This window comes from Rhopalosiphum padi, chromosome 4 (genome assembly GCF_020882245.1).
Source record: "Rhopalosiphum padi isolate XX-2018 chromosome 4, ASM2088224v1, whole genome shotgun sequence".
Lineage (NCBI taxonomy): Eukaryota > Metazoa > Arthropoda > Insecta > Hemiptera > Aphididae > Rhopalosiphum > Rhopalosiphum padi.
Window position 1 is genome coordinate 38,583,026 of NC_083600.1, and position 25,743 is coordinate 38,608,768.

Below are 25,743 nucleotides of genomic sequence, written 5' to 3' on the forward strand. Positions count from 1 at the left end.
GGCCAAAAAAATATCATCCCATCCGCCATTGGTATATTACTTGCACAATATTATTTCAAGCATTTTCAATTTTTCATACTGTTTTTACTTTTTTAGTGGTATTTTCGATAATATTCGCATATGCGTAAAATCAGATTTTTTCAAAAACCGTAGTTTAACGAGGGTAGTTGCGTACAGTTTGCGGGGTGAAGTTAGGTCGCGAACGCTTGCCCGTCTCCCGCTGTTCGCGATGCGATATTGACAACAACTCGCGCAAACCGACCGAATGTGTGCGGTACGAGTGGAATTAATGAATTTACCGGGCGCGATTCGGCGCGGCCAGTTACCGCGTGGGCGTGGATCGCTTTCATCGCGGCGCGGCACAGTTATTATTATTACAAGTTACTGCGCGGCGGCGACCGGTTAAGGCGTACTGTAATCAACACAAGCCGCGCGTCACAATAATGTATAATATTATAATACATGTATATTACCGTGTTCAGGATTAATATACACATATATACGATCAATGTGCATAGGTACGCATAATGTGTATCTAGATTCAAGAATTCTGTGTATGTGTGTGTGTACCGGGTCGTACAAGTGCGGACTGTACATGAGTTCAGTTTCGTGGTGGGGTTATGCCACCAAGGTTTTATGTTTTAATAATGAATCGAATTTACTTAAAAAAATAATAAATTCTAAAAATAACCAAGATATATTAGGTATATACTAGTTAAATAGATTGTCTTCATTTTGGAATTTTAACGAAATTCTAAATCCAAAAAACTACGTAAACATACATATAAAACAGATAGCCGATTTTAATCTCTATTTGTGTCTATATACATTGTACATAGTATACCTATAATAAATGTTAGTAATTCTATCCTTTTACCCATCGAATTATGAGCACAATTTTATATTATTTTTTTAACCTTAATGATAATAGAAGTATCTTAAACAAAGGAATCGACCATTTGTATTTGTATTATTTATATTTTAATTGTTTTAACATTAAACATTGACTTTTGGTTTGGACTCACAGGCTCCAATGCTAAGAGTTCCAGTTAATCTCGGTAAGAACACGTACACTAAAAGTATGATTATAAACGCGTGTTTAGGGCCAGACTTATAAATATATGTATTATTAGTAAATTTAAATAAAAAAAAACCCAAAACGTTAATACTTTTAAAACCTTAAAAATAACTTTATTGTACTTTATATCTATTGTACCTACGAATCTGTTTTATACTAATATAGTTATACCTAGGTTAGGTTAAGCTTTTGCAAGTTGTACCGAGCAATTCTTTATCCTGAGGTAGAACTCTAGTAATGCGCCGCCTGATTAGCGGGGGTGACAAACTCGCAGTTTTTAATATTGATAATATTTCTTAATAATAGAGTCGGAAATATCTGAAAATTAGTAATTAGGTTTCGAGCAAAACAAAAAGTACAATTTTAGTCACAAGTATGTAATTCTCAACTTTATATTAATCATATTCTAAATTTAAATATTTTACCAACAAGACAACAAGGTCAAAAATATTGGTCGATTGCAATATATATATACATATATATATACTTAATATACATAACAAGAATTTTGATAAAGTTTTAAATGTAGCACGATAAAATGAAGTGTTCATGTACCACTATTACTATATCATAGCGAGTAATACGAAAAATGTTTTGCTTCAATACACTATTAGAACAAATTAAAATATAAGGTATAGGTAGGGAAAGAGTTGAAAACATGGTTCGACGCAAAAAAAATAAGAAGTACACTAAGTATTACAGTTGTCAATAGTTCTGCATCAAAGAGAAATGAGTGTACCCCATATAGGTAAGTGCCTACCTATATGTTCCGAATTAAACAGTCCTTATTAATATAGCATCATATCATCTACATTATCATTTATCTCAATCATATGATTATTTGTATTTAACTAACAAGTTTGAGAACATTAAAAAAATCAAAAAAATATTTTTCGGTTGAAGGGATTCTCTGCGAGCGGTCATACAGAATCGTGAAAATAATAAGTAGGTACCTACTAAATACATGTTTGACGATGACCTCTCGATTCGCGAAAATCTATTCACACTATTTTACGAACGCCTACGAAAATGAATTCGTATGAATTCATAAATTCAAAGAAATTTCACCATAATAAATATTTTTATAATATCAATAAAGATTACAATATTATTGTTATAATAAATATGAAAAATCTAAGCTGTTGGTGGGGTAGGGGGGTAATGTCATATTCACGAGCCTCAGGTTAATATTATATAGTAGAACGGACGCTGACGATTACGCGATGACATCTCACACCCTGTACAATAATATATCTAATGTGCACGCGTGCGTATATTGCATTATTACATTATAGGTCGTCATGTACGCTCCTCTGTATTTTAATAACGATAATAACACGATGTCGTCGTGAACACTACCTATAATACTACACGACGGCCGCGGCGTGTACGTTGTCTGCGATATTTTGTTTTCCCCTGTAATCATCGAAAATTGCCGCCTTTTCATCGTGTAACGTTTCCACGTCATCGCCACCGCCGCCGCCGCCGCCGTCGTCGTCGTCGTCGTCGTCTTCTTCGTTGACGTCAGCCCGTCAACTCCGTGTAAAGCGCGTTTCCCGTGCCACTAATCCGCGATCGTATAATATATAAAAAATCGTATTTGTAAAATATTTAAGATTTTCGATGTCATTATTATCAGACCGCCGTTTTGATTTCGGTATTATCTCACATGATGGGTAAACGCAAAACGTTATTGATTGCGTTAAAAGTATAGAATCTATACTATAGACCAAACGAAATATTGTAAAAATCAACATATCAGATACTCGTAATGCGTGTTGTTTCGTACTGCATGTGTGTGGGCGGACGACTACCGCTTACCTTCCGTTTAGGTAGCTATTTAATAAGAATATGGAAAAAATAAAAATACACCAGTTATTTCGACGATTTTTGTAAGAGTCCGTTTTCAACACACCTATATAGTCTGTGATGTTGATTTCTGTTACAACTATTAAAAATTGTTCTAACAAGATATTTCTGAGAAAAAAAAAAATGTTTTTTTAAACATTCAAATAGAATTTGTGAGAGTCCAGTGATACAAAGTCACATTTATAAAGACTAAAACCTAGGAATTTTTTCGTTGGTTGTACTGTTATTAAAGTTTAATGTTATTTACTTATATTTTGTTAAATAGTTTTTAAATTATAGGTAAAGTAATAGGTAGCTATATAATTTATCACCTACTAATATTCTAATATTTTTCTTTTCAAATTGTTAATACAATTTTAAACAATTATTGTATGATATTGAATATGATATTGTTGTACATAATTTATGCTATAAATTATACAATATTAAATAATTTATGGTAGGTATATTTTTTGCAATGACATTATAACATCCTCTTGCTATAGACAACTTCATTTTATTGGAATCCCTTTCCCCATAAAAAATATATGCTTAAAAGATAAAATGATCTTGATCCGAGTGCAGTGAAAGCAAAATAGTTTTCACAAAAATAAATAACTCCTCGTTACTTTTATATTATAATATATAATGTACTAAACTAAGCTAAATTTCACTCCCCCTCAAATTTGAAACGCTATTTACGCCTATTATATACCCACGCCTACCAGTTTTATGTTTGACGCGTATAACTGTTATACACTTATGTACACTGCTACAAGTTTGTAATATTGAGAGTTCGCCTCGCGGCTATGTGTACCTATATTATAATTTTATTTTCAATAACCAAACACTAATTCGAGACAACCGAAACCCTACACAATAAACTGTTCTAAATGTACGTTGCAACGGCATAGTATCATTTAAATACAAGTATATACGAAACATAGACCTGATCGATATGTACAAATCACATTGCCGAACACCATAAAAAAAAATTATACTTTTCACTATAGAGTATAAATGGAATTTATTGGTGCAAATAGAGTTGTTCTTGTTTTATTTTTCAAAATCAGATTTTAACGGCTTATTACCACTTATTTTTAGTTAAAAAAAAAAACAATTACATTTGTTAAACGAATAATTTGACTATAACATTAAAAATAATGGTGTTGAAAGAATATACAATACAAAAACCGATTAACAGGAAATTTAATACATTAAAAAAAATATCCTATCCATAATTTATTAAACTGTACAACTAAAAAATTATTTTTGCGTTGAGAGAAAACGACGTATGCATTATAATATAATAACACGCATTGATGGAGAGTCAGCCATAATATAACACTGTGTTGAGAAAAAAAACTATGATTAACAAACGATTAAAGCTTATAATTTATAAAAGATATTACATTATTATCTATAATTGAAAATTTATAAATTTGTTCATTAAACTGTACATTCGTCATCGCATTAGTTGAATTGGTCAGTATCTACGTATATGGACTCGTATACATAATACATATACTCGTATATATATATATATTATATACATAACTATAAAAATGTTTAAATATTTCATATTTCATATTTTAGTACTTAAATATAAAGTACCTAACTAAACAAAATGCATCACTACATAGAGTGTTTACAATTTATTTCGCCATTTAGTTTATTTTCCATTGTCAAATTGTATTTATTTTAACGTCATCCTAATCCTTAAGCATATTAATAAATTCGATGATAATTATATATATTCATTTACAAAACAGTGTAAACTTTATAAGCTCAGAGTCTAAACGTTTAATTATCTAAATTTTTTTTTTTTATGGCGAGAGGATAAATATTATTCAAAGTAAAGTGATGTCTCACGTCCCGATTACTTGGTCGGTGGTCCACAGAGTTACATACAATTGATTTTTTATTTGAGGAGGAGGTTATTGAAATTTTTGGAGAGTACCCACCTCCATATCCACTATAACAATCTAATGTTCTATTTATGCACATGCAGGGGACCTCGAATGGAACTTATAATAATGATACATATCGCGTCGGGATCGAAATGGCATCAGTTTTGGCAGGGTTGGTGGCAGGGGATGGAATAAAATGTACCGGCCGACGAACATTTTTATTTTTTTTCAACTCAAAATATTATATTGGCTCGGCAGGCATCCCGCGACCTGTTGCACAGGAATTTTTTTAAGTTTTTTTTCTCATGTGCGCATAATATAATATACAATCTTATTCTTTTTTTCGTTCGTAAATCCTGCAGTAAACCGCGGCCGTTGTGGGTGTCCGGGTGACACATATGGCGGACGACCATTGTGTGCGAACAAAAAAAAAAAAAAAACAAGAAAGAAAAAATATGTTTTTTAATACAAATAATTTTACAAAGCGGCATGTGGTTTTTTTTTTTTTTTTGTTTAACGCGCCGACCGCATTAACATCGCGCGCGCACGCACAACAAAGGCTACTTACATCACTTCGAAGGCTTATTATATATATTATTTTCTCCCTTTTTTTACCATAAGCCCATAAATTCATCAACGTTGACGTCTGAACGTTCGGCAACAACACTGCAGCAACGTATACCTATGCTCGTAATGTATACACGCGCACTGCGCGTCGTTATTATAATACCTATACCTACATACTTTTCGTTGTACATAATTACTAATAACTAATAATAATAATAATAATAATAATAACAACAACAATAATAATAATAATAATACGAACGCTATTGCCGTGCACCCGCGATCGGGTTGACCGCCGCTTGGTGATGTGTGCACGGGGTGGGCTGACTTTAACAAAAAAAAATAGTCGTTACGGCGGGAATCGATTACGCTGGGAAACAATAAAAATCGTCGACGGGTATATAATGTAATATACAGACGACGGAACAATATTGTGTGCGCAGTCAAACACGTCATATGTCGGGCGAGAGGAGGGCACCGATACTGTTTTTTAAGACAATACGAACAGTAAAATATTGTATATTAAATTATATATAACGCGACGTGAGGGGAGATACGCATGTCAACCCGTTTCCGAAAATGACGCGGCAACGAAACCGATATGGCGATGCGTACGTGCTCGCCGTACACATTGCCAGAAAAAAAACTGGATGGAACATAAAAAAAAAAATTACTACCCCGTGGTCATTTTGTCGTCGCCGCAGACACGATTTCGCGCTTGGTGTGCACTGCGGGTATAGGTATAATGAACAGCGAGCCTCTTGTGTCTTGTGTCTTGGGGATGCGAGTACGGGACTGCAGACTGAATATACGCCATCATTCCGAATCGTATATGTATCTTTAACTAACATTTTTTTTATTGCTTCGCGATCATATTATATTAAAAATGGTGTTGGAACGGCTATAGTACCTAAGTTCTACGATTTGGTATATAAAAAGAAGGAAATTTTCCGTGAATTTTGATTTAATAATATAGGTTAATAATTTAGAGTTTATGTATATGGGTACTAGCTACCAATATTGTCCACCTTCATTGCAACAACGTAATACAATTAAAATGCTTGAGTATAATATATTAGAATTGAATATTCACGAAATTCACTTGGAACGCTCAAAATAGGTATTATTGCATAAATATATTATGACTGTTGCTGAACCATTTGATATAATATTTTGCACCACTGAAAAATCCTTGGTTTCATCAAAATAACCTAATTTATGCCAAATTTATATCGTGGATTAAACTAAAAATTTATTTTTTAGCATAAGAATAAATATTATAATTTTTTGTAGATTTCGTATATTTTGTGTTTACAAAATGTCTAAATCCTTTAGGTACTTACCATCCATTAATGAATTTATTTTGACGGAGAATCAAAATCAATTAAAATAGTTCATATTATTTTTACGGATTACGGGTTCGTAACGGATTTATTTTATTTTCGTCTGTTACATTTGCATGATTACTAATCCGTTAGTTTTACTCGCTGGATTTTGAGACACTATCAAACCCCTACAAGTATAAGGTACTTATATTTAATAATAGCAATGGCACGTCGTCTTTTTCATCGGCAGTAATATAAAAAATAAAATATTTGCTTCGTTAACAATATTTTTTTACATTTTATTACTGAGTTATTGAGTCACAATTAAATAATTACATAAGTTGACAGTCACTTATGAGATACAGCCTAATAATTGTTATTAATATAAATAAATAAAATTTTAATAAAACGCAATTATTTTAAAAATAATTTCGTATGTAATATAGTTATAATTAATTATATAACTATACAATTAACAATTTTTTTTTTTAAATTATTGGATACACGTTTTACAATATAAAATTTAATTGTTTCTCCTTGGTTGTACTTTTTTTATTTATTTCTTAAGAAATTATATTTTTATATTTATTAATTTAAAAAACAAAAAAAATAATAATTAAAAATCCCATGACTATTTAGGTGCATAAAAATTATTTTCCAATGGAAAGACAACGACATTTACAGTTTGAGTAGTAATAGTTTTAGAATGTTTTGTCAATAGGTATTCCTATACACAAATATAACATATATAATAAAATAAAATAAATATACTCATTTAACCTATAGCTTGTTGTGATTAAGTAGAGAGTATATATATACCTGTAGTGACGTTTTACCTTCACATTATGTTTAATAATAATTGTTTTTATGTTTATTTTATTCAATAAACTAACAATGCAGTTATTGTTATATCAAAAAAATGTTTAGGATGAGTGACAATTTATAGTGACGATTAAGTAATAATGTCTCATTAATGAATAATTACATATAATTATGCATACTTATAACTAATTTTTGTACTTTCTTAAATTTCTAGGAAATAAATTTATATGAAGTACTACAAAACTCAAAATAGTATAGGTAAATGGTAGGTATTAATGGTAAGTAAATGGTCAAAGGTTAATTTATAATTACCGGAAACAAGCAGTCGACCTAACTGACCTATGTTTTACGGACTATATTCTTCAAGGGGCAGATCAAAGGGGGGAGACAATTACCCTCATCCGCCACCCCCCCCCCCCCCCAAAAAATAAATAAATAACATTAGAAGTCCACAACTATAGTTTTTGACAGTATTATCTACTTACCAGCAAGCACTGCGTCCGCAAAATGTAGCTCTTCTTCACTTCGTCGTCTTAAGACTCGGCTAAAAACAAGAAAAACTGAAAGAAAACTTAATGGACTGACTCTTATACGCACACGGAGGCACAATGATATAGAAATTGATGTTGATGAAATAATTAATGTATTTTAAAAATCGACGAAGAGATTAGATTTTACATTATAACTCATTAAATCATCACAATTATATTTATAAAATAAATTGTTACAACACGTATATAGGTATAACTATATAAAATATATTATTATCTTTTGTTCTGTACGAGAATGCTGGAAAGTTAGGTATATCTATATGTATGACATATGTACCAAAATAAATAATTTAAAAAGAACTATATCAAAATTAATATTTTTAATTTTATCCATATCGTTTGTGGCATTTAAAAATCGCCCCCTCCGTTATCTTGGTCTGGATCCGTCCCTGATATTCTTATTAGGTCTGATGATCTATTCAATATCGAAACAAATAATATTATATTATAATACAACACCCGTAAATCCATTATATGTTGAACACGCGTTGTGTGTTGTGTCATGTACAACATCATTTGATTCAATCGACAACCGAATGCGAATAATAAATTACAAATAGACCATCGAAGTGCGCGTGTCTCCACGGGCGATTATATACAAATAGTATCGTTCGTCACATGGTAATGCCGAGCGCTGGCCACCTGCACTCGTCGGGTTTATAATAATCGCCGCAATTTTATAACTTTCTGTGCAATATACGAGCACTATTCACAGTCATAAATGTACATATTTTTGTAATGTTTGAGTGATCGTTATTAATTAATTTTTTTTTAAAAACTCGTTTCTATATTAATATTTTGTAATAAAATTTACCTAGTTATACTATGTAATTACAATTAAATGTAAATTAAAATTAAATATAATTTTTTAAAAAAATACAAATTATTATTGTGATTGATGTGTGTTTTGTTATTCAATAGGTATAACTTGTTATAATGATCGAAAAGAGTACAATTATTCTAACATTAGACTTTTTTTTCCTTAGTGAATTTCGATCTTACCCTATACAGTACGATAATATCACCAGTCACAAGACACTGCAGCACACGAACGCCGTCCGCCGTCCTAACCTACGAGACTTAATAACGAACCAAGATAAATTATTATCACTAAATAGTATTATAACGTGTTGAACATGTTTTGGACAGACGTGCCACTCGATTACGGCTCATAGTGAACTTTTTTCATCCCGATTGCGGCCCATGCAAAGCTGCAGCTATAGGAAATGTTGATTTCAATAATTATTTAAAAACTAAATATAAATATACCAAATATGCGTCTTACATATTGCAATTATTTAAAACACGATTTTTGTATTTGAAATATTTAATACCGTATAATATTTATAATGATTATATAATATAAGGCGTTAAAATATAATATTATTGATTTGCTATACATAAGAAATGTATTTTTAAACATTACCCAATAACCATATTACGAGATAACTGTATTAATAATTTTCATAATATTAACTATAAGAGTTAATATTTGTGTAATGATGTGTAAAAAAATTGTATTTTCATTACACCTGTTTTATTTAAACATTATACGCATTTTACGTTATTTTAGAAACCTATTGTGTGTACGGGCGCAATCGAGATGCAGCAAAGTACAATAATTATTGGGCTACCTGAATTCGGTCAGCGATCGGTCATCGTCGCTTTGGCTCGTGCAATCTTTTCAAAAACGGTGCACACACTACAAGTACACGCGGTAAAACACACGCGTCGCTGGATGGACGAGTAATTGAATCCGTCGACGACAGAATGCGTTGTCGGCGAACGGTCAGTTTCGGTCGTCGTCTTCGTAAATAATATACGACAAACAACAATACACGCATTACACACTGCGCAATAATGGAAATAATAAAGGAACGAAAAAGTATATATACATATATGACATAAACACGTATCGACAACGATTTTATTAGTATATATAGTATAATGTACATAATATAATATAAATATATATATATAGCGTGTATGATATAATATGTAGGTGTGTATAACACTCGAAGTATTTTTATATAATATTAAAGTATACAAAAATAATGTATGTACAATGTTTTTTTTCTAAATTATTTTTTACTCTCTTTATAACTACTAAATAATGTGCACAATACGAATCGCGCTGTGCACCGTCCAAGAAAAAAATATTTTTAACGTAATAATATAATACAATGCATATACGAGTTAAACTATTTTGATATACCGTCAGAAGTTAGTTTTGTATAAAATAAAATAATAATGATAATATTTGCTAATAATAATAATAATAATAATAGTTTAATATACAAAATTACATAAATACAATAATTGATAATAAAATAAAATCAAAATATATTCTTGCGCGATTTATATTGCAGTGGATCGGGCGCGTCGAGAGAAAACAGAGCAATAATATGTTTAAATATAATAATCACTGTGCGGTTATAGTGGAAGGGAAAGAGGACGAGTTCTAAACGGCACTACGTGTCTCCCGACGATGTCATAATCGCCGTCACCGCTGAATGTAATGCAACTAATGCACTCTGCCGCACATGGCGTCCATTTGGGACAGTTGACCGAAGTATGGATAGCCAGACTTTGCTTCACTGGCCGAGTGCGGAGCCAAATTGGAACCAGACCCGTATATGGTGTTGCCGCCGGCGAAAAACCTGCGAAATAAAACACGAAATTACACATCTGAAATCCGGAGCATAGCTCTGATCACTGATACCACACGACGTTGACGTGCCATCGGCACGATATCAATAATAATGTAAATAATAATAATAAGGCTTTGCGTCGAAACACATATAATAAATGTCTTTAAAAAATCCAACACTCGAGACTCAAATTTTAAGTTTCATTAAATGCTTTTATTGATATTACAATGATGTAAAATAATATGATTTAAAGATTCCTATAACTCGCTTTAAAAAATTGAAATACCAATTATAGCCTATCCAATAAAAGAACCCCTGGATTATATCAATATCTTTAAATTAGATAATAGGTAAATTCACCATTACAATAAAATAAACAACATAAATACATTCCGCTACAGAGAAAAAAATTTACTATATGACGTCTGTCAGACAGAAACAATATTATATGTGTGTGTGTGTGTGTGTATAACGTGCTCTTAATGCGATTAGATGCATGGAGTAATATTTATGTTATACATTTTTGGTGAAATAAATCGTTCTTGATCTAAATCTTTATCCGACATTTTGTAAGTAATTAACAACCAAAGTTATAATAGTTTTATTAGTAATAATATTTTATGAGTTGATATAATATTCAATAAAAATATTCCATAAATTATATATATTATATAGATGGATATAATATAGCTGATATATTATAGCAGTTTATAAAATCTTTTTTATCAAGTCTTGCTTATATTACTTTCTACGAATAATTGTGGACGTCTAAATTCGTATTTAGGTTTTTTGTACAAACCTAAAACTGTATAATTTGGCAGCAAACTATAGTCCTAAATAAAACGTCGGTCTAACATTATCGCGAATTTCAAAGATCGTTATCATCGCGTGTTTCTGCATTACATTATAACATATTATGGTATATCAGCAAACTCCCGCAGATACCATCAACATCGCAAAAAATTAATTCTCAACGGACGTAAAAAAAAAAATTGAAAAATCAGCGCGCGTCGCTGCATAATATATTATTATATGTTACACGCAGGTAAGTATACCTATACGTATACGTTATATAGACTGCGCGGCGTAATGAATGCGAACCGGAGGGCTTCTGAAGAGATAATTTGTATTTTTTCGTTCTAATGAATTATATACATACATATATATATATATATACACTCGGTGGTCATTATTATTATTCCAACGCTCGGCGTAGGTATATAAGTACACGCGTATGTATATATAGATAATATAATATAGTCGATTTGTAAAAGTCACCGGTTACCCGCGAGACTGCCGCCGCAACATACCGACTGCTGCAGCATGGGTGGTAATACACACGGAATCTAATGACAAGTGCTTTTCAACTGACCGATCGAAATGAGGGAAAATATTATATTTTGTATACGATATACGCGCGCGCCGTACCTATACGTCTACACGCGGGAAAGAAAAAAATTTCATTAGCTTGATTTATCGGCTTTAATCCATTTCATACGCGCGGCGGCGGTCTCTGGCAAACCATATTAATTTCTGACCATTACTCACACACAGTGGCGGTGATGTACGGCAGTGGCGGTGGTTAAGAAGAGTTATAAAAAGGAGAAAAAACGAAACAAATCACGCGTAATCTAATTAGAAATTGTTTTATTTAAGTTTAATAATGTAATAATGCCCCACCGCGGCAACAGACGGTAATTGTTTCCGACCCTCGTCCTACACCTCATAATATTATATCATTATACAAGTCAAAACACTACAGCTTAAGTCTGATTAGATATTTTGTAAATTACATACTCGTATTTTACTTGATACAAAATAAAGTGAGCGCAATCTTATTATATTACTCATATACATCCACCCCCCCCAACTATCATCACTATTAATCAGTGACGCGCGGTTCGATGGGTGAGGAGAGTATCAACTATTATAAATATTTCGAGGGAAGGGAACAAATTTAAATATTTATCGTTTTATATGTTTATATAAGCACTTGTAGAAGTATTTTTTTATAAATATAAATTGTTTATGATCTATTATAATTACTGGAGTTATTGGTAATGATTTTAAATTAGAAAAGTGATAATAGTGTGGACGTCGTTAATTAATATATGATAATATGAGGCAGAATAATTAATGTCTTACGGGTAAACGTTAATTTTTCGATGTAGTACTAATAAAATCGATGTAATGTTCCCATTTGATAAGAATTTAGTTGCCAAATTGATCTTAATCATACATTTATATACCTAGCGTTCTCAACATTATGAGTAGGTACATAACTTGTATTCACGGAATTTAATTAAATTAAATCTTACGAAGTAATAGTAAATTGTATTCTTTGAGTTTGTAATTAATATATTCTTACGCTATCTTTTTTTCTCAAGAATTTTGAAAATTTATATGCCCTACCAGGCTCACCAGCCACTACTGTCACGTATAAGATCACGAGTCACCACAACACAAAATAATATATCAGTTTTGCTCTACGATAAAGTGCTGCCTTAACGAATTGGAGAAGATTTTATTTTCTCTAACCTATAACCCAACCTACCAATTTTTATGTATATAAGATATAAGAATAATATATATACTATTTAATATTATTGTACGATCATGTTATAAGTGGTACTCACGAGTAATTGTCGGGACTCCAAGTAGCGGCGGCTGTCACGTCCTTGTTGGGCTTTGTCCATGCCAACGAGTGATGGTCGACCGCCGTACCCTGCGGCGAATACGACGTGCCACCGTTGTTGTTGTTGTTATTGTTGTTGTTGTTCTGGTGATGTGCGTGGTGCGGGTGATGGTACATTGCATCAGCGGAGGTGCCACCGTTCACGCCACTGCCGTAGTTGCAGGTCGTTGACGGATAGTATCCAGTGGCGGCACTAGCGGTGGGCCATGTGCCGTGAGAAGTCCCTGCGAAGACAGCAAAAAAAAAAAAAATTAGTGGGATGAAATCACTGCGGCAAAGGGGGTAGTTCGTACGGCAAATGGCCGGTGTGCACTAGACAGGGGGTTGAAGTCTGCAGACGTCAGTGGGGTACATACATATACATACATGGCGTGCTAGTTGACGACTAGGGGAGCGTAAAAATGGAATCGTCGCCCTAAATACGCATATTATGTGTAACGCTTTTTCTCATCCCCCTCCACCCTTATACATACGTAATATTTTTTAATATAATACAAACGGACGCGGCGATGGCCGCTCGTCGGGTACCTATATGATATTTTATCGTTTTATATGATATTGTTATTATACTATTATTACTTATTGTCGCAGCGCAAGCGTTTAAAACCGACGGGTTCGGATTTATGGACGTGGCGCATAACACGTATAATATTAGGTATTGTGTACTATAGTGTGAGTGACGCTGTATTCGCGCGTAATGAAAAAAACACGTAGGTACGCGATTTCGATTCGTACGTACTATATAGGTGTACCTGCCTGCGCGGCGAATTAAATGAGAAATAAAAATCGCACTCACGATGAGCGTCACCGCGTGTGTGCTCATATGCGTATAACATAATATATAATACCCACCTATAGTATCTATACATAAATGCGTATACGTGCCCGGACGGATTTGTATAATTTCCGGCCCGATTCGTGTTCGGTCGTACTATATGTACAATAATAAATATTTATATATATATATACGATCGCGAGTTCACCTCTCGCGCTGGCCCGAACACGGTTATTATTACTGCGCCGCGGCGACGGCGGTATACGTCGAAATTACGGACAAACTTCAAAGAGTATAAAATATATAATATTATACCCATTAAAACATTACCGCGGTGTGTATTAATCGTCGCGCACCGTGTAATTTCCGTGATGGCCGCTCGCGCCCGCGCAGTATATTACCGTATGTATATATGTATATAGAGGTACTCGCGTTATATTATACACAAGTGTATGTGTGTGTGTGTGTGTGTGTGTGTTCTATAGGCGGTATAGGGCTCGAATTTATTGTTGCTGCTCTAAATAATATGAACTAAATGTGCAGTTATGTGCATTACTGCATCGTGTTAAATTAACTATTGTACACCTATTTATTTGCTTTCATTGTTGCAAGATTTGCGTGTGTCTTGACGTGTAATTCGAATTAATGAGAATATATTTTATATTTAGTTACATATTTTAAGCTTTACAAACTTAAATGCATTTTCAAAATTAGATATCATCGCGGCATCCCGCATAATATTCAATTTATTTACATGGTAAATATGCGGCCGTTGTGTAGGTATAATGAGATATTATATTACCGTCCGCAGTCATGGACGTATAGGTAATCGTGACCCAGCGCCAATGCAATGATTAAAATCTCGAATCAATGTCTTAATTTTCATCACTAAATTGTATGCGTTAAAGACGTTCGATGTATCGATCGATTAAATGATTAAATTTATTTATGTAGCGTGTTTGATATAATAAAAAAAAAACTCACAAACGCAACAATAATTATGTCATCGAGCCCTATATATATATATAATACCTATCGCTGAGGAAAAATCACGCTCAGTGTGCTTACCTTGGGGAGAATTGAAGTTTGACGCGGCGGCGGTCGAGTGATGGTCGTGGCCGCCGTACTGGCCGTGAGCTCCGTGTTGGCCACCGGACGCAGACTGGAAAGAGCCGGCTGAAAGGCTCACGACCGCCGCTGCCGGGTTGAACGCCACCGCAGCCGCAGCGTTCATGTGCTGGTGAGTGCCCATCTGCTTCCGGAGACGAGCCCGACGATTACTGAACCACACTTGCACTCTAGCCTCGGTCAATTTGGTTCTGGAGACAAAAAACAAAACAGAACCACGGTTAAACACTGATATAAATATAAATATTATTAGATTGTGTATATAATACAGAAATATTAACATATAATATCGTCTATCGTCGCGCGTATTGCTGGAAATTCGTATAAAACTGCTGAAACTGTATACATACGGTGTACACCTTCGAGTCGTAACAGTAGTTCAGAGAGAAGATTCCATCGGGAATTCACACGATATAATAAAATCCCAGTCCAGATTAGGCACGCACGTTACTGACCTCCTCTCGTCTCTGTGCGATGTCCGAACGACGTGTGCGTAATAACACTTATTATTATCATTAATGAAAACGGCGAAAAAAAAAACATAATCAGTGACACGTTTTTCGGCACCGGAAAAACACGACTCGGAAAGGTCTGCCTATATATCTGCGAAATTGCTGTTCAAAAGTATTTTCACGAACGCCGAAAACCCCGGAAAGACCTCGATCGCACGCCGTGACCTTTGTGAAATTACGTCGCGACGTAGTCGTACATCGTACGTAGTCGGTCGCGTATACAGAGGGCCGCCGATCGTGAGATAGTCGCGGTGGCGGCGGTTGTAATATTCACTTTCACTGCGTCGCGTATAATAGTCGGCCGGCAATTACCACCGCGCACACACTCAGACATGTATATATGTATAATAACATGTGCCTAATAGATACCCTCCAGAGTACCGTTTCGACGAATCACTGCACGCCCCTTATATTCGATTTATTTTATTACGTGCCCCTTTCCTCCGTGCGCTTATAATAATACAGGGTTATATAAGACGTGGTATGGTGCATATTACGATGAGTGATGGCACCAAGATTTGGCTGAATTCCCCTCGCCGACACTATTATATTCACTCCTCTTTTTTCATGTCTAAGCTTTGAATGCTTATTGATGATAATAATAATTATTAAAAAAAAAACTATTTTTATGAGTATACGTCGATTTTTTTGTATTATTAAAATACACATTATTTTTTACAATCTATATTTTTAACATACCTAATTCACAATAAGTAAGTATTGTACACTTCAGTGGACAATTGATTTTGAGAGGACGAGGGGGGAGGGTTATTATTTAGTAAATACGCGTTATAGAGATGAAATTTTTCATATAAATGGCATTTGATTGAGATATTATTTGAATATTGAGGTATAATTATGTAACGTGTAGTGGTTACTAATGTATCAATAGGGATTGTTAGCTGGGATATAAAAATTGCAATGGTTTATGAAGTGGAATGATCGCAATAATTTTAAGTTTGCTGTCTTGGCGAACCCTTAAAGTTGGATGTATAATAGCTGGTAATTAAAAGACACAAATATGATACGTTTTTTCTTTATTAAAAGAAAAAATTTAGTTTTATAAATAACGTGGATTTTTTTAGAAAAATATTTTTACTATTTTTATTTCGTATTTCATAAAATAATATTATTTTATTAATAATATTTTATTGTTTATAAAACCAGAACCGTTGACATAATATTAAATCTTATCCCGATCAAAAAATGCATACTTTCGTATTCATACTGTTCATTGAATCATCTAATATAAGTATAATAATATCATATAAGTTGATAAAAAGTCTTACTTTTGGGCCAGTTCTTCTCTGGTATAAACGTCCGGATATTGGGACTTATGGAAAGCGCGTTCCAAGTCTTCAAGTTGTTCGCCTGTGAACGTGGTCCGGCTTCGACGTTGTTTGCGTTTCAAGTGGAAACCCGGTTCCGATTCTGTATCCGAGTCGTCAGCGCTGCTAGGTCCTTTAAACAGAACCGAAAAATACTTGTTTCAACTACCGTACACACATTATTCAATAATATTTGCGCGCAAAAAATATTTTACTAGAATATGTTTTTTTATTATATGAGTTGTGCGTAGAATATAATTTTGCACCGCTTATATTTAAAAGTTCACACGATTATTATTCATAAGTGCCAAAACGAGATAATAAAGAAATATTTAGTACCTAATATTAGTTAAAATTGTTTGGTTGATTACTGCACGAATAGTATTCATTTTTATTTTTTCCACTTTTATAATCATAAATCATATATTTATTTAGGTACCTACTTACTATTTTTTTATTATTTAAATTACAATATTTTAATTTTTGGAACAAATAGTAAATTAGTAGTAATTTTATATCTGTAGCGTTAAATATGTCGTCTAATATAGCCTATCGTAGAAATGCTACATTATGTATATACTATTGCAGAAATTATGGGTAATATAAATAAGTATACCTATCGCCTCAAAATTTCTAAATAATATACTGAATTTGTTGGTATTATTATTGCCTATACCGACTACGACGATCTGTGCCATCACATCACTATACGCAATGTTAATATAATAATATATTATATGTACGAATAAGCTATGCGGCACCGACAGGACTTTATATATATTATATTATTATATACTCATGTTTTTATTTTTTTATCGCTAGACCGTGCGTAGGCATACAACACATATTATAGGTACATTCAGTATTTATGTATTATTATACGTGTATATATGACCATTACGAATATAACGAACGATTGCCATAAATCCTTTACACATAATTTTATACACAAACCGTACGGACGTGATATTATCATAATATTTCGTGTGTTTGTATTATATGTAGGTATATACGAGAAATCTCCGGACCTAATATATAATAATATAATATATTGTAGGTATATGTTGTATGCAAATGATAATAAGCCCGCGAGTTGATTGATTTCACGTCTCGCTGTTTGACAGTGTTAACAAATACCGTACGTTCAATCACGCGTCGCCAGCAGTGTATTATAATTATTATTATAATATTATTAGATATATTGTTACCGATATACCTCTATTCCCGCATTTGGAACGGTCGCGAGCGCGCGCCGCCGTGCGGGAAATCATTTAACCTCATCTAACGCGCTCCGGGCGCAAAACTATACGGTTGTGCGCCCATCGCGTTAGTATACGCATAATATACAGTGTGTGTGTGTGACGGGTATCCTCTCTTTTACCCGTTTTCGAGTAATTACCCAACCCCGAGCCGAGTCCGGTTCCGCCGCGCGTCTTATCTACGGGAACGATTTACATAATAACCTATGTCGAGTATACCGGCCCATACTACCTATATATATATATATATATGTTATAATGATATTGTAATACTAAATACTAATGGTAATAAAAATGAAAAATAAAAAATCGAAAAAAATCTCAACCATCGAATCTATTATTAAAGATGATACCGCCAAGTGTTGGGCGGCCCTAAATTCTCGAAATCGTATATAAATGTGCGTGTGATGTGTATATAATATTGTCCGGTCGGCAATAAACCGATGAGGCTCAGATATGCCGCAGTGTGTATTATTAGGTATTATTATCAGGTAAGTATATATACACGCGCGCGCCGCCGTCGCAAATTGACTGCCGAGTACAAATTGTATTAAAACGATTATATAGTTATGTATAAAATATAGGCCGAAACAGCAAGTTATGATTGATTTATACCATTTTAGTCATGTTTACAGCAAACATGTAAAGTTATAAAATAATATTAAGTATAGATAGATAAATAAATAATAACCAATAATATGTTTGTTTCAATGTTATAAATCTATTAATATTGTAACACTTGATATAAAAGGACTAAACCGTCTAAACTTTCCTAGGAGGACTTGACTAGAACTAAGTCCTCTCTGAGTCTCTAAGTCTCCCACTAAATATCAACCTATGCCACTCGAATACGTCTTATGCTGTATACGCCCAGTTATTTTTTGCATAATTGCGGTGTAATAACATTATATATTATATACACATATGATACAGCATTTTTCAAAAACGGTTTTTAGTCATAACACTGGCGTGGCGTAATAGGTGACTATATACATAATATTTATAATATTATGTTTATCAGGTGTGTATCTAATCACGTCGCGAGGTAAATTATTATTGTTTTTATACAGAGATTACTTGTACGCACCGCCCACGCGCCCGAGATAAGGTTGGTGTACAAGAAATATTAATGATTGTTGTAAACGTTTGAGCCGTATATACATTATACACCGTCAATAATAATACTATATTATATGTACGAATTAGAGGCGGATTATTATAAACAAAAAAAAAATCCACGGATATAAATTATTGTTTATTGATGTTATTTAAAATTAAATCCATGCTGATATAATTTACCAAACTGCTGCAGAAATCTTCGTGTTCGAAAATATAACACGAAAATCGAAATCCACTAGAGTTTTTCACTGCACAATATTCATACTTCGCGAGATTGTATCGTTATTTAACACCGTTAAAACGCTGTTGATGTGTACACGAGATTTGGCAAGCGTACTTGTAGTGCAGCCGTATTAATTTAAAAGCAGTCGTAAATTGCTTTGCCTGAACATTGATAGGTTTACTTACGATAGATACACCTAACCATATATATATATATCACATACTGTCTTATTTTAAACTAAACGTGGCTTAAACGCGACTCAGCGGAATTATACAAAAATTACTGGTTTGGTATTCGTTTTTAATTTTTTTAAACACGTTTGAAAATAGTCAGCTCATATTATACACCGTCGCACCGATTTTTATATATTACTAGGTTTGTATACGCAACATGATCAATTCAAATGTTAACACTCATTATTTTAAAAAGTTCTAACGGATTATTCACGGAGTTCAATGGCTAATATCCACAAAACGTTGGTCCATCACTCCGATAATTTAACGTTTAAATAATTATAACTAATTAATTACTCGTTTAAAAAATCGGTTTATACATTTATGTAATACAAAGCATTTTAAAATATTCTCTGGAATATGAAATTAAAATATTTTGTGGGTTTTTGTTCGAAACAGTTAAAAACTGTAACGATAAAAAATTATAAAAGATACAATATTGTACGAGTACCTATTTCTAAAATCAAAATTCAAAACTTTTTGAAATATCAGTGTTTATATTATTATTATGGAAAACTTCTATACATACATATAATATGCATTCATAAGATTAACGCATTATATGACAATATTATAATTATGATTGAGTATTATTATAAATAGCTATAGGTATTTACACACACACACACACACACATATATATATATATATATATATCATTATTAATTTACCATTTACTTCAGGTCCTTTATTAGAGTTTAATCAACATTGGCTACCGATCGTTACTACGATCATTATCCGTGATTTATGGTGGCGTGTCAATTTATACTGTTGAAACGCAGGCGATAAAAATTATTTTTTTGACACGTGTTTTGCAACGGTAAAAATTATCATAGATTTTATTTTTGACCGCTGTCGAAATACCTAGGGTCGTTACACGTCATAACTAATAAAATATGTGATATACTATTAAAGATTATTTATATTGCTGGCGAAAATAAAAATACAATTTATACGCATTATGTATTTTATAGCCTATATTAAATATTTAAATAAGAAATCATGACTCAAAAATATTACGCACGCTATATGGGACGATTGAAAAAAAAACGAATGTATATAATAATATTATTATTGTATATATATATTATACAAATATGCACGCATTTATTTACGACAAGTGAAACAATTTAATCTCGTTGGGTACTTTTTCCAGACAGTAAAAAATTATGTTAATGAACATAACGACGAAGCTTTTCGATTTATTTTTTTTCAATAACACGCACGAGACACGCCTTTTGTCTGAGACTGTACATTTTAACATTTTTTCACGGGCTTATCGTGGCGGAGGGAAATAATCAACAATACTGTATAATGCATTCTGAATAATATAATATCATCACCAACGATGAGTAACAGAGTATAGTATAATATACTAATATACGCCGAACAGCAACTACCATCGTTTGCAGCGACTGCATCACAATCCGATATAAGTGTATACCTATTTGGCGGCGGCGGCGACTGTGGGTAGCGATTAAACTGGGCTAATAACTCGCGAGTGTGTTGGCGAGTTGACATTAAATCCTATGTGGAAAAAAAATAATAATAATAAGGTGGCCCGCACACCAGCTAGTCAGCTTGAAGGAGAAAAATCCATTTTTAAATTACGGCGAATTAAACGGGTTTTACGTGTCGGCAAGCCTTTTACATTAGGGGACACCCCGCGGAGACGGGTTCTTCTGAAGCTGCCGATGTCCGTAGATATAAAAAAAATTATGAACGTCACGTTTACCGAAAAACTCGAGTCGTTCTCGTTCGATTTTCATTACATTATAATAATATCTAACTGCAGTTGTTGTAATATGATTATTATTGTTGTATTAGACGAATTCGAATAACGCGTTAATATAATATATAGTGATGATGATATTTTGTTAAAACTGTATTTTAAAAAAACGAATTCACAAAATATAATATAATATATGTGTATATAAGACGACGTACCTGTACATATAAACCTAAATAATATAAAAGCAGCGCAGTAGTATTACAGCCGCGGCCGGTGTATTATAATAATATAATAATATAAGGTCGTAAACGCCCGTGTTCGACCACCCCGCGTATAGGTGATAAATATTATGCGGCCGTGAATTTTATTTTATTTTTTTTTGTAGAAAAGTGTTAACCAAAACCCCTGTGGTAGCAAAACCCTTGGTGGTCGCCGCCGTGCGATTCTCACGCGCACTTCACGCGCGGCGGCGGACACGCCTTCACTATTCATAATAATATATATTAGGTGTATAATAGTATTATGCGTTATTCTTTCACCGCTTTCTTTGCCCCTTTTCTGATTTTTTTCTCTCTTTTTTCGTAGTCCGCAGTCAACAATGGTTTTTATATCCTTTCGGCTAACGGTATTCCCTCCGGTAGCCATCAAGTAGCCAAAAGCGTACTCTTAAATGATATAACGCGCGCACGGCGGTGGCGATAGAGTTGAGACGTAACAATCGGCGAGGGTGGACGTTTAGGTAGTTTTTTTCCATCTTCCCTTTAAAACCCGTTATTTACACATTTGTCTTGTTCACAGGTAGGTAGGTAGGCAAACCTACTCAGCGCGCGTGTTTTGTGCGTGTGGTTTGTGGCGATGTACGCATATAATATATTATCTTATACAGAATATATATCCATAAATACATAGGTACAGGTACAATAGTTATACAACAACATAATATAATAATGAATGCGCGCATAAATCATCGTTTGAGACTTACCCAAAATCCCGTCGATTGAATGATTTTTCAGCTCGTCCCTTCTACCACCGCGCAATAGTCGGCTGATGGAACTGATAGACGGGGCTGAGTTTTTGTCACAAATGCCGTCCTGCTGGGATAATTAGAAAAATATTTACATTTATAGTACGCCTAAAAACTATTATAATCCATAAAATATATAGATTAGTATTTCTATGATAAAAAATTATAAACGAACTGTTTAATAATATCAGAACGTAAATATTGCATTTATTCGTATCATTATATTAGTATATAAATACTACAATTCTATTATTTAGTCACTTTTACAAGCGTTATGAGAATCGTATGCATATACTATAAAATGCTACTTTATAATAAACGCAATACATTTATAGGTAATAATCTATACATTTATATAGTATATATTATATATTATAAAGCAACACAATATACTATATAGAGTGAAAGTTAGTTAAATTAATCATTATGTATTCAAATTATGAATATAATATACTTATAAATAGTTAAGTATATGTTAACCATAAAGACACGAGATAATGAAATTGGGACTATTATGTCACATTCCTAGTCTTATCCTGAACTACTATATGAATATTATCATTAATAAACTCTTTATGATTATCTAAACATACTACTATCCCCCCTATCTCTTTCCTTTTATACATACGAACAACACTAGAAACCATACCCTGTTTCTACTACCCCGCTGCCACATTTTCCATGGGTATAACCATCCAATAAATATTATAGAATGCTACGAATACTTGTCATCATTGTTTAGCTTTAATTTTTAATTTATAGTATATATATACCTAATGGTCTAATAAGGTTAGAAAATATAGGTAGGTTATTCTTATTATTATTTACAGTTAATTTAATAAATTACTGTTGATCATAAACTCTTGAACAGACTCTATATATTATCATAAAATATTATATACCCAATGATATTATTGAAAGTGCATTCAATTTTTACTTAAGAGACTTTAACGTTAGTGTTTATATCATACTTGACCCGCGTCATATGTATTTTTTATTATAATAATATTGTTAAGAATAAATACAATTAATAAGTATAGTTATCGATATTATGAAAATAAATATAAATTATATCTAATACAATTAACATCATAATTATATGATAATATTAATATTATGTAAACACGACATTGAAACGAACCAATATATGTATCATAAATAAACTCAAATATCGGGAAGCTATATATTATATTATACCCGTTTCTGTGTCACTATACATTCGTTCCCCTCTATCCAATTTTCCAATTATATTCTAATTATATATATATATATACTATAAAGCTTTAAAAAAAGTGCATTCACGCGCGGAAACAATTTTAAAGTTTATATATAGATAATCATATAGAATTATCGACGTCTTATTCTCAAAATTATATTTTTACAGGACTTGAAATGTTTAACGTGAACAGTGACGAAGTACCTTTATAAGTATATTAGGATCTACATTTAGAGGATTTGACATTATTTAATATACTCTGAAATCGCAGTTTAATTTATGCCATTTTTATATGAGATACCGAATCTTTTTGCCTATTTATGGACACTTTCTTGTAGGTATATAACCTACGTGTATATATAGTCATATAAATGTAAACGCACCTTTACAAGCTTGTCGCGGATCTCCCAGCTGAACATGGCCGGGTTAGCCTTCTTGTACTCTTCGATGCGCCTCTCCACGTCCGGCGTGGCCACTCTAGGCTTGCTTCCGCCGATCACGCCTGGCCGTATGCTTCCGGTTTCTTGGTACCGATTAAGGATTTTCGACACGCAGCCGTGGGACACCCTGAGCTGTCTGGATATGACGCACGGGCGGACGCCAGCCGCGGCCATTTCGACAATCTTCAGTCTGATGTGGTTGGGAAGCGGCCGACCGTTGATGAACACGCCACCGAGCTGGTTCATGCGGCCCTGGCCTGTATCGCGCGCCAAAAAAATAACGAAGTTGTTAAGAAAGACTTATATACGCGTTATAGGTATATTATAATATAAAATAAATGCATATATTATAGAATAAAGGAATTATCTGGCGCGCGTTATTATATCAGATATAATATAATGGATGAGTTAGCGGAGCGAGCTATACCTATAGGTGGTCGTGGCCTCGCTTAAATCGGGTAAAGTATAGGTGGTATAAATCGTAGGTATAGCAAATATAATGTTATATCACATGTCACAGCGCGTTGGAAGTGGGATCGGCGCGAGCCTAAAAATAATGTAATATTGTTTTCGCTTACCTTGAAACGGGTATCCGGTGAAGTAAGGTGTCATGTTCAATGTGGACACGGACATCGTGGTTTTTTCTGCAAATATCGTCTTATTGGATAGTCGTAGACCGAATGAATGAATAAAAGCGACGAAATGAACGAATGGAGACGAAAACCGATTTCGAAAAAAATAAACGATAAGATGAACAAATGGACGAAAACCGATAACGAATAATGAACGTATGGAAAATTAAATCGAATAAAAAATATATGTTTAGATAAAATGTGTTCGGATGTGTGTGTGTGTGTGTGTCGATAACATTCACCACTGCGCGTCGCGAATGGAACTCGCACGATGACCGCAAAACGTACACTACCGCCCGTGTGTCGGACACTGCTCGGTCGGCCGGTGCGTCGGCGGCTCCGTGCACCGACCCCGCCCCGCGCAGAACGAGTGACGCGGAAACCGGTCGGGCAGACGCGCTCTCATTGGTCGACGGCTTCGACGATGGGCGTGCACCGCGCGCGCAGTTCCCTCGGCGTGCGCCCGCGTGCAAACTACGCGTCAGTATAATACTATTATTATTATTATTATTATTATTGTAATACGCAAACGTGCGATTGTTTCGTCTTTGCCGTAAATTGAATATAAACAATTAAAAAAAAGGAAGGGTCTATGATATTGTATGCGTGTGCACATTATATTATTATTATAATACCTATAAATGATGTACGGCGTGTGTTATATATCTATATGTA

General features: G+C 33.4%; 1 protein-coding gene across 3 annotated transcripts; it reads right to left on the reverse strand.

The window, feature by feature from the left end:
- Positions 1-10,001: 10,001 nt before the first annotated feature.
- Positions 10,002-25,369, reverse strand: LOC132929907 (protein gooseberry-like). Of its 3 annotated transcripts, XM_060995542.1 has the most exons (8): positions 25,187-25,369; positions 25,015-25,138; positions 24,380-24,693; positions 22,739-22,850; positions 17,152-17,323; positions 15,291-15,541; positions 13,389-13,671; positions 10,002-10,761 (listed from the first exon to the last, which is right to left on the reverse strand). In XM_060995542.1, exons 2-8 carry the CDS (start codon positions 25,067-25,069, stop codon positions 10,626-10,628), a joined length of 1,323 nt encoding a protein of 440 aa, XP_060851525.1. In that variant the 5' UTR covers positions 25,070-25,138; positions 25,187-25,369; the 3' UTR covers positions 10,002-10,625. The 3 variants fall into 3 exon arrangements, with proteins under 3 accessions (XP_060851525.1, XP_060851526.1, XP_060851524.1); XM_060995543.1 differs by having other exon boundaries at positions 22,739-22,847; positions 25,015-25,369; XM_060995541.1 differs by having other exon boundaries at positions 25,015-25,369.
- Positions 25,370-25,743: the final 374 nt, after the last annotated feature.

Bases quoted from the DNA above. Each gene is read 5' to 3' on its own strand.
- LOC132929907 (XM_060995542.1), bottom strand. From the start codon at position 25,069: ATGTCCGTGTCCACATTGAACATGACACCTTACTTCACCGGATACCCG. The intron at 22,851-24,379 runs GTGCGTTTACAT...TAATTATCCCAG, and splicing joins TCCGCGACAAGCTTGTAAAG to CAGGACGGCATTTGTGACAA. The intron at 15,542-17,151 runs GTAAGACTTTTT...TTTTGTCTCCAG, and splicing joins AGAGAAGAACTGGCCCAAAA to AACCAAATTGACCGAGGCTA.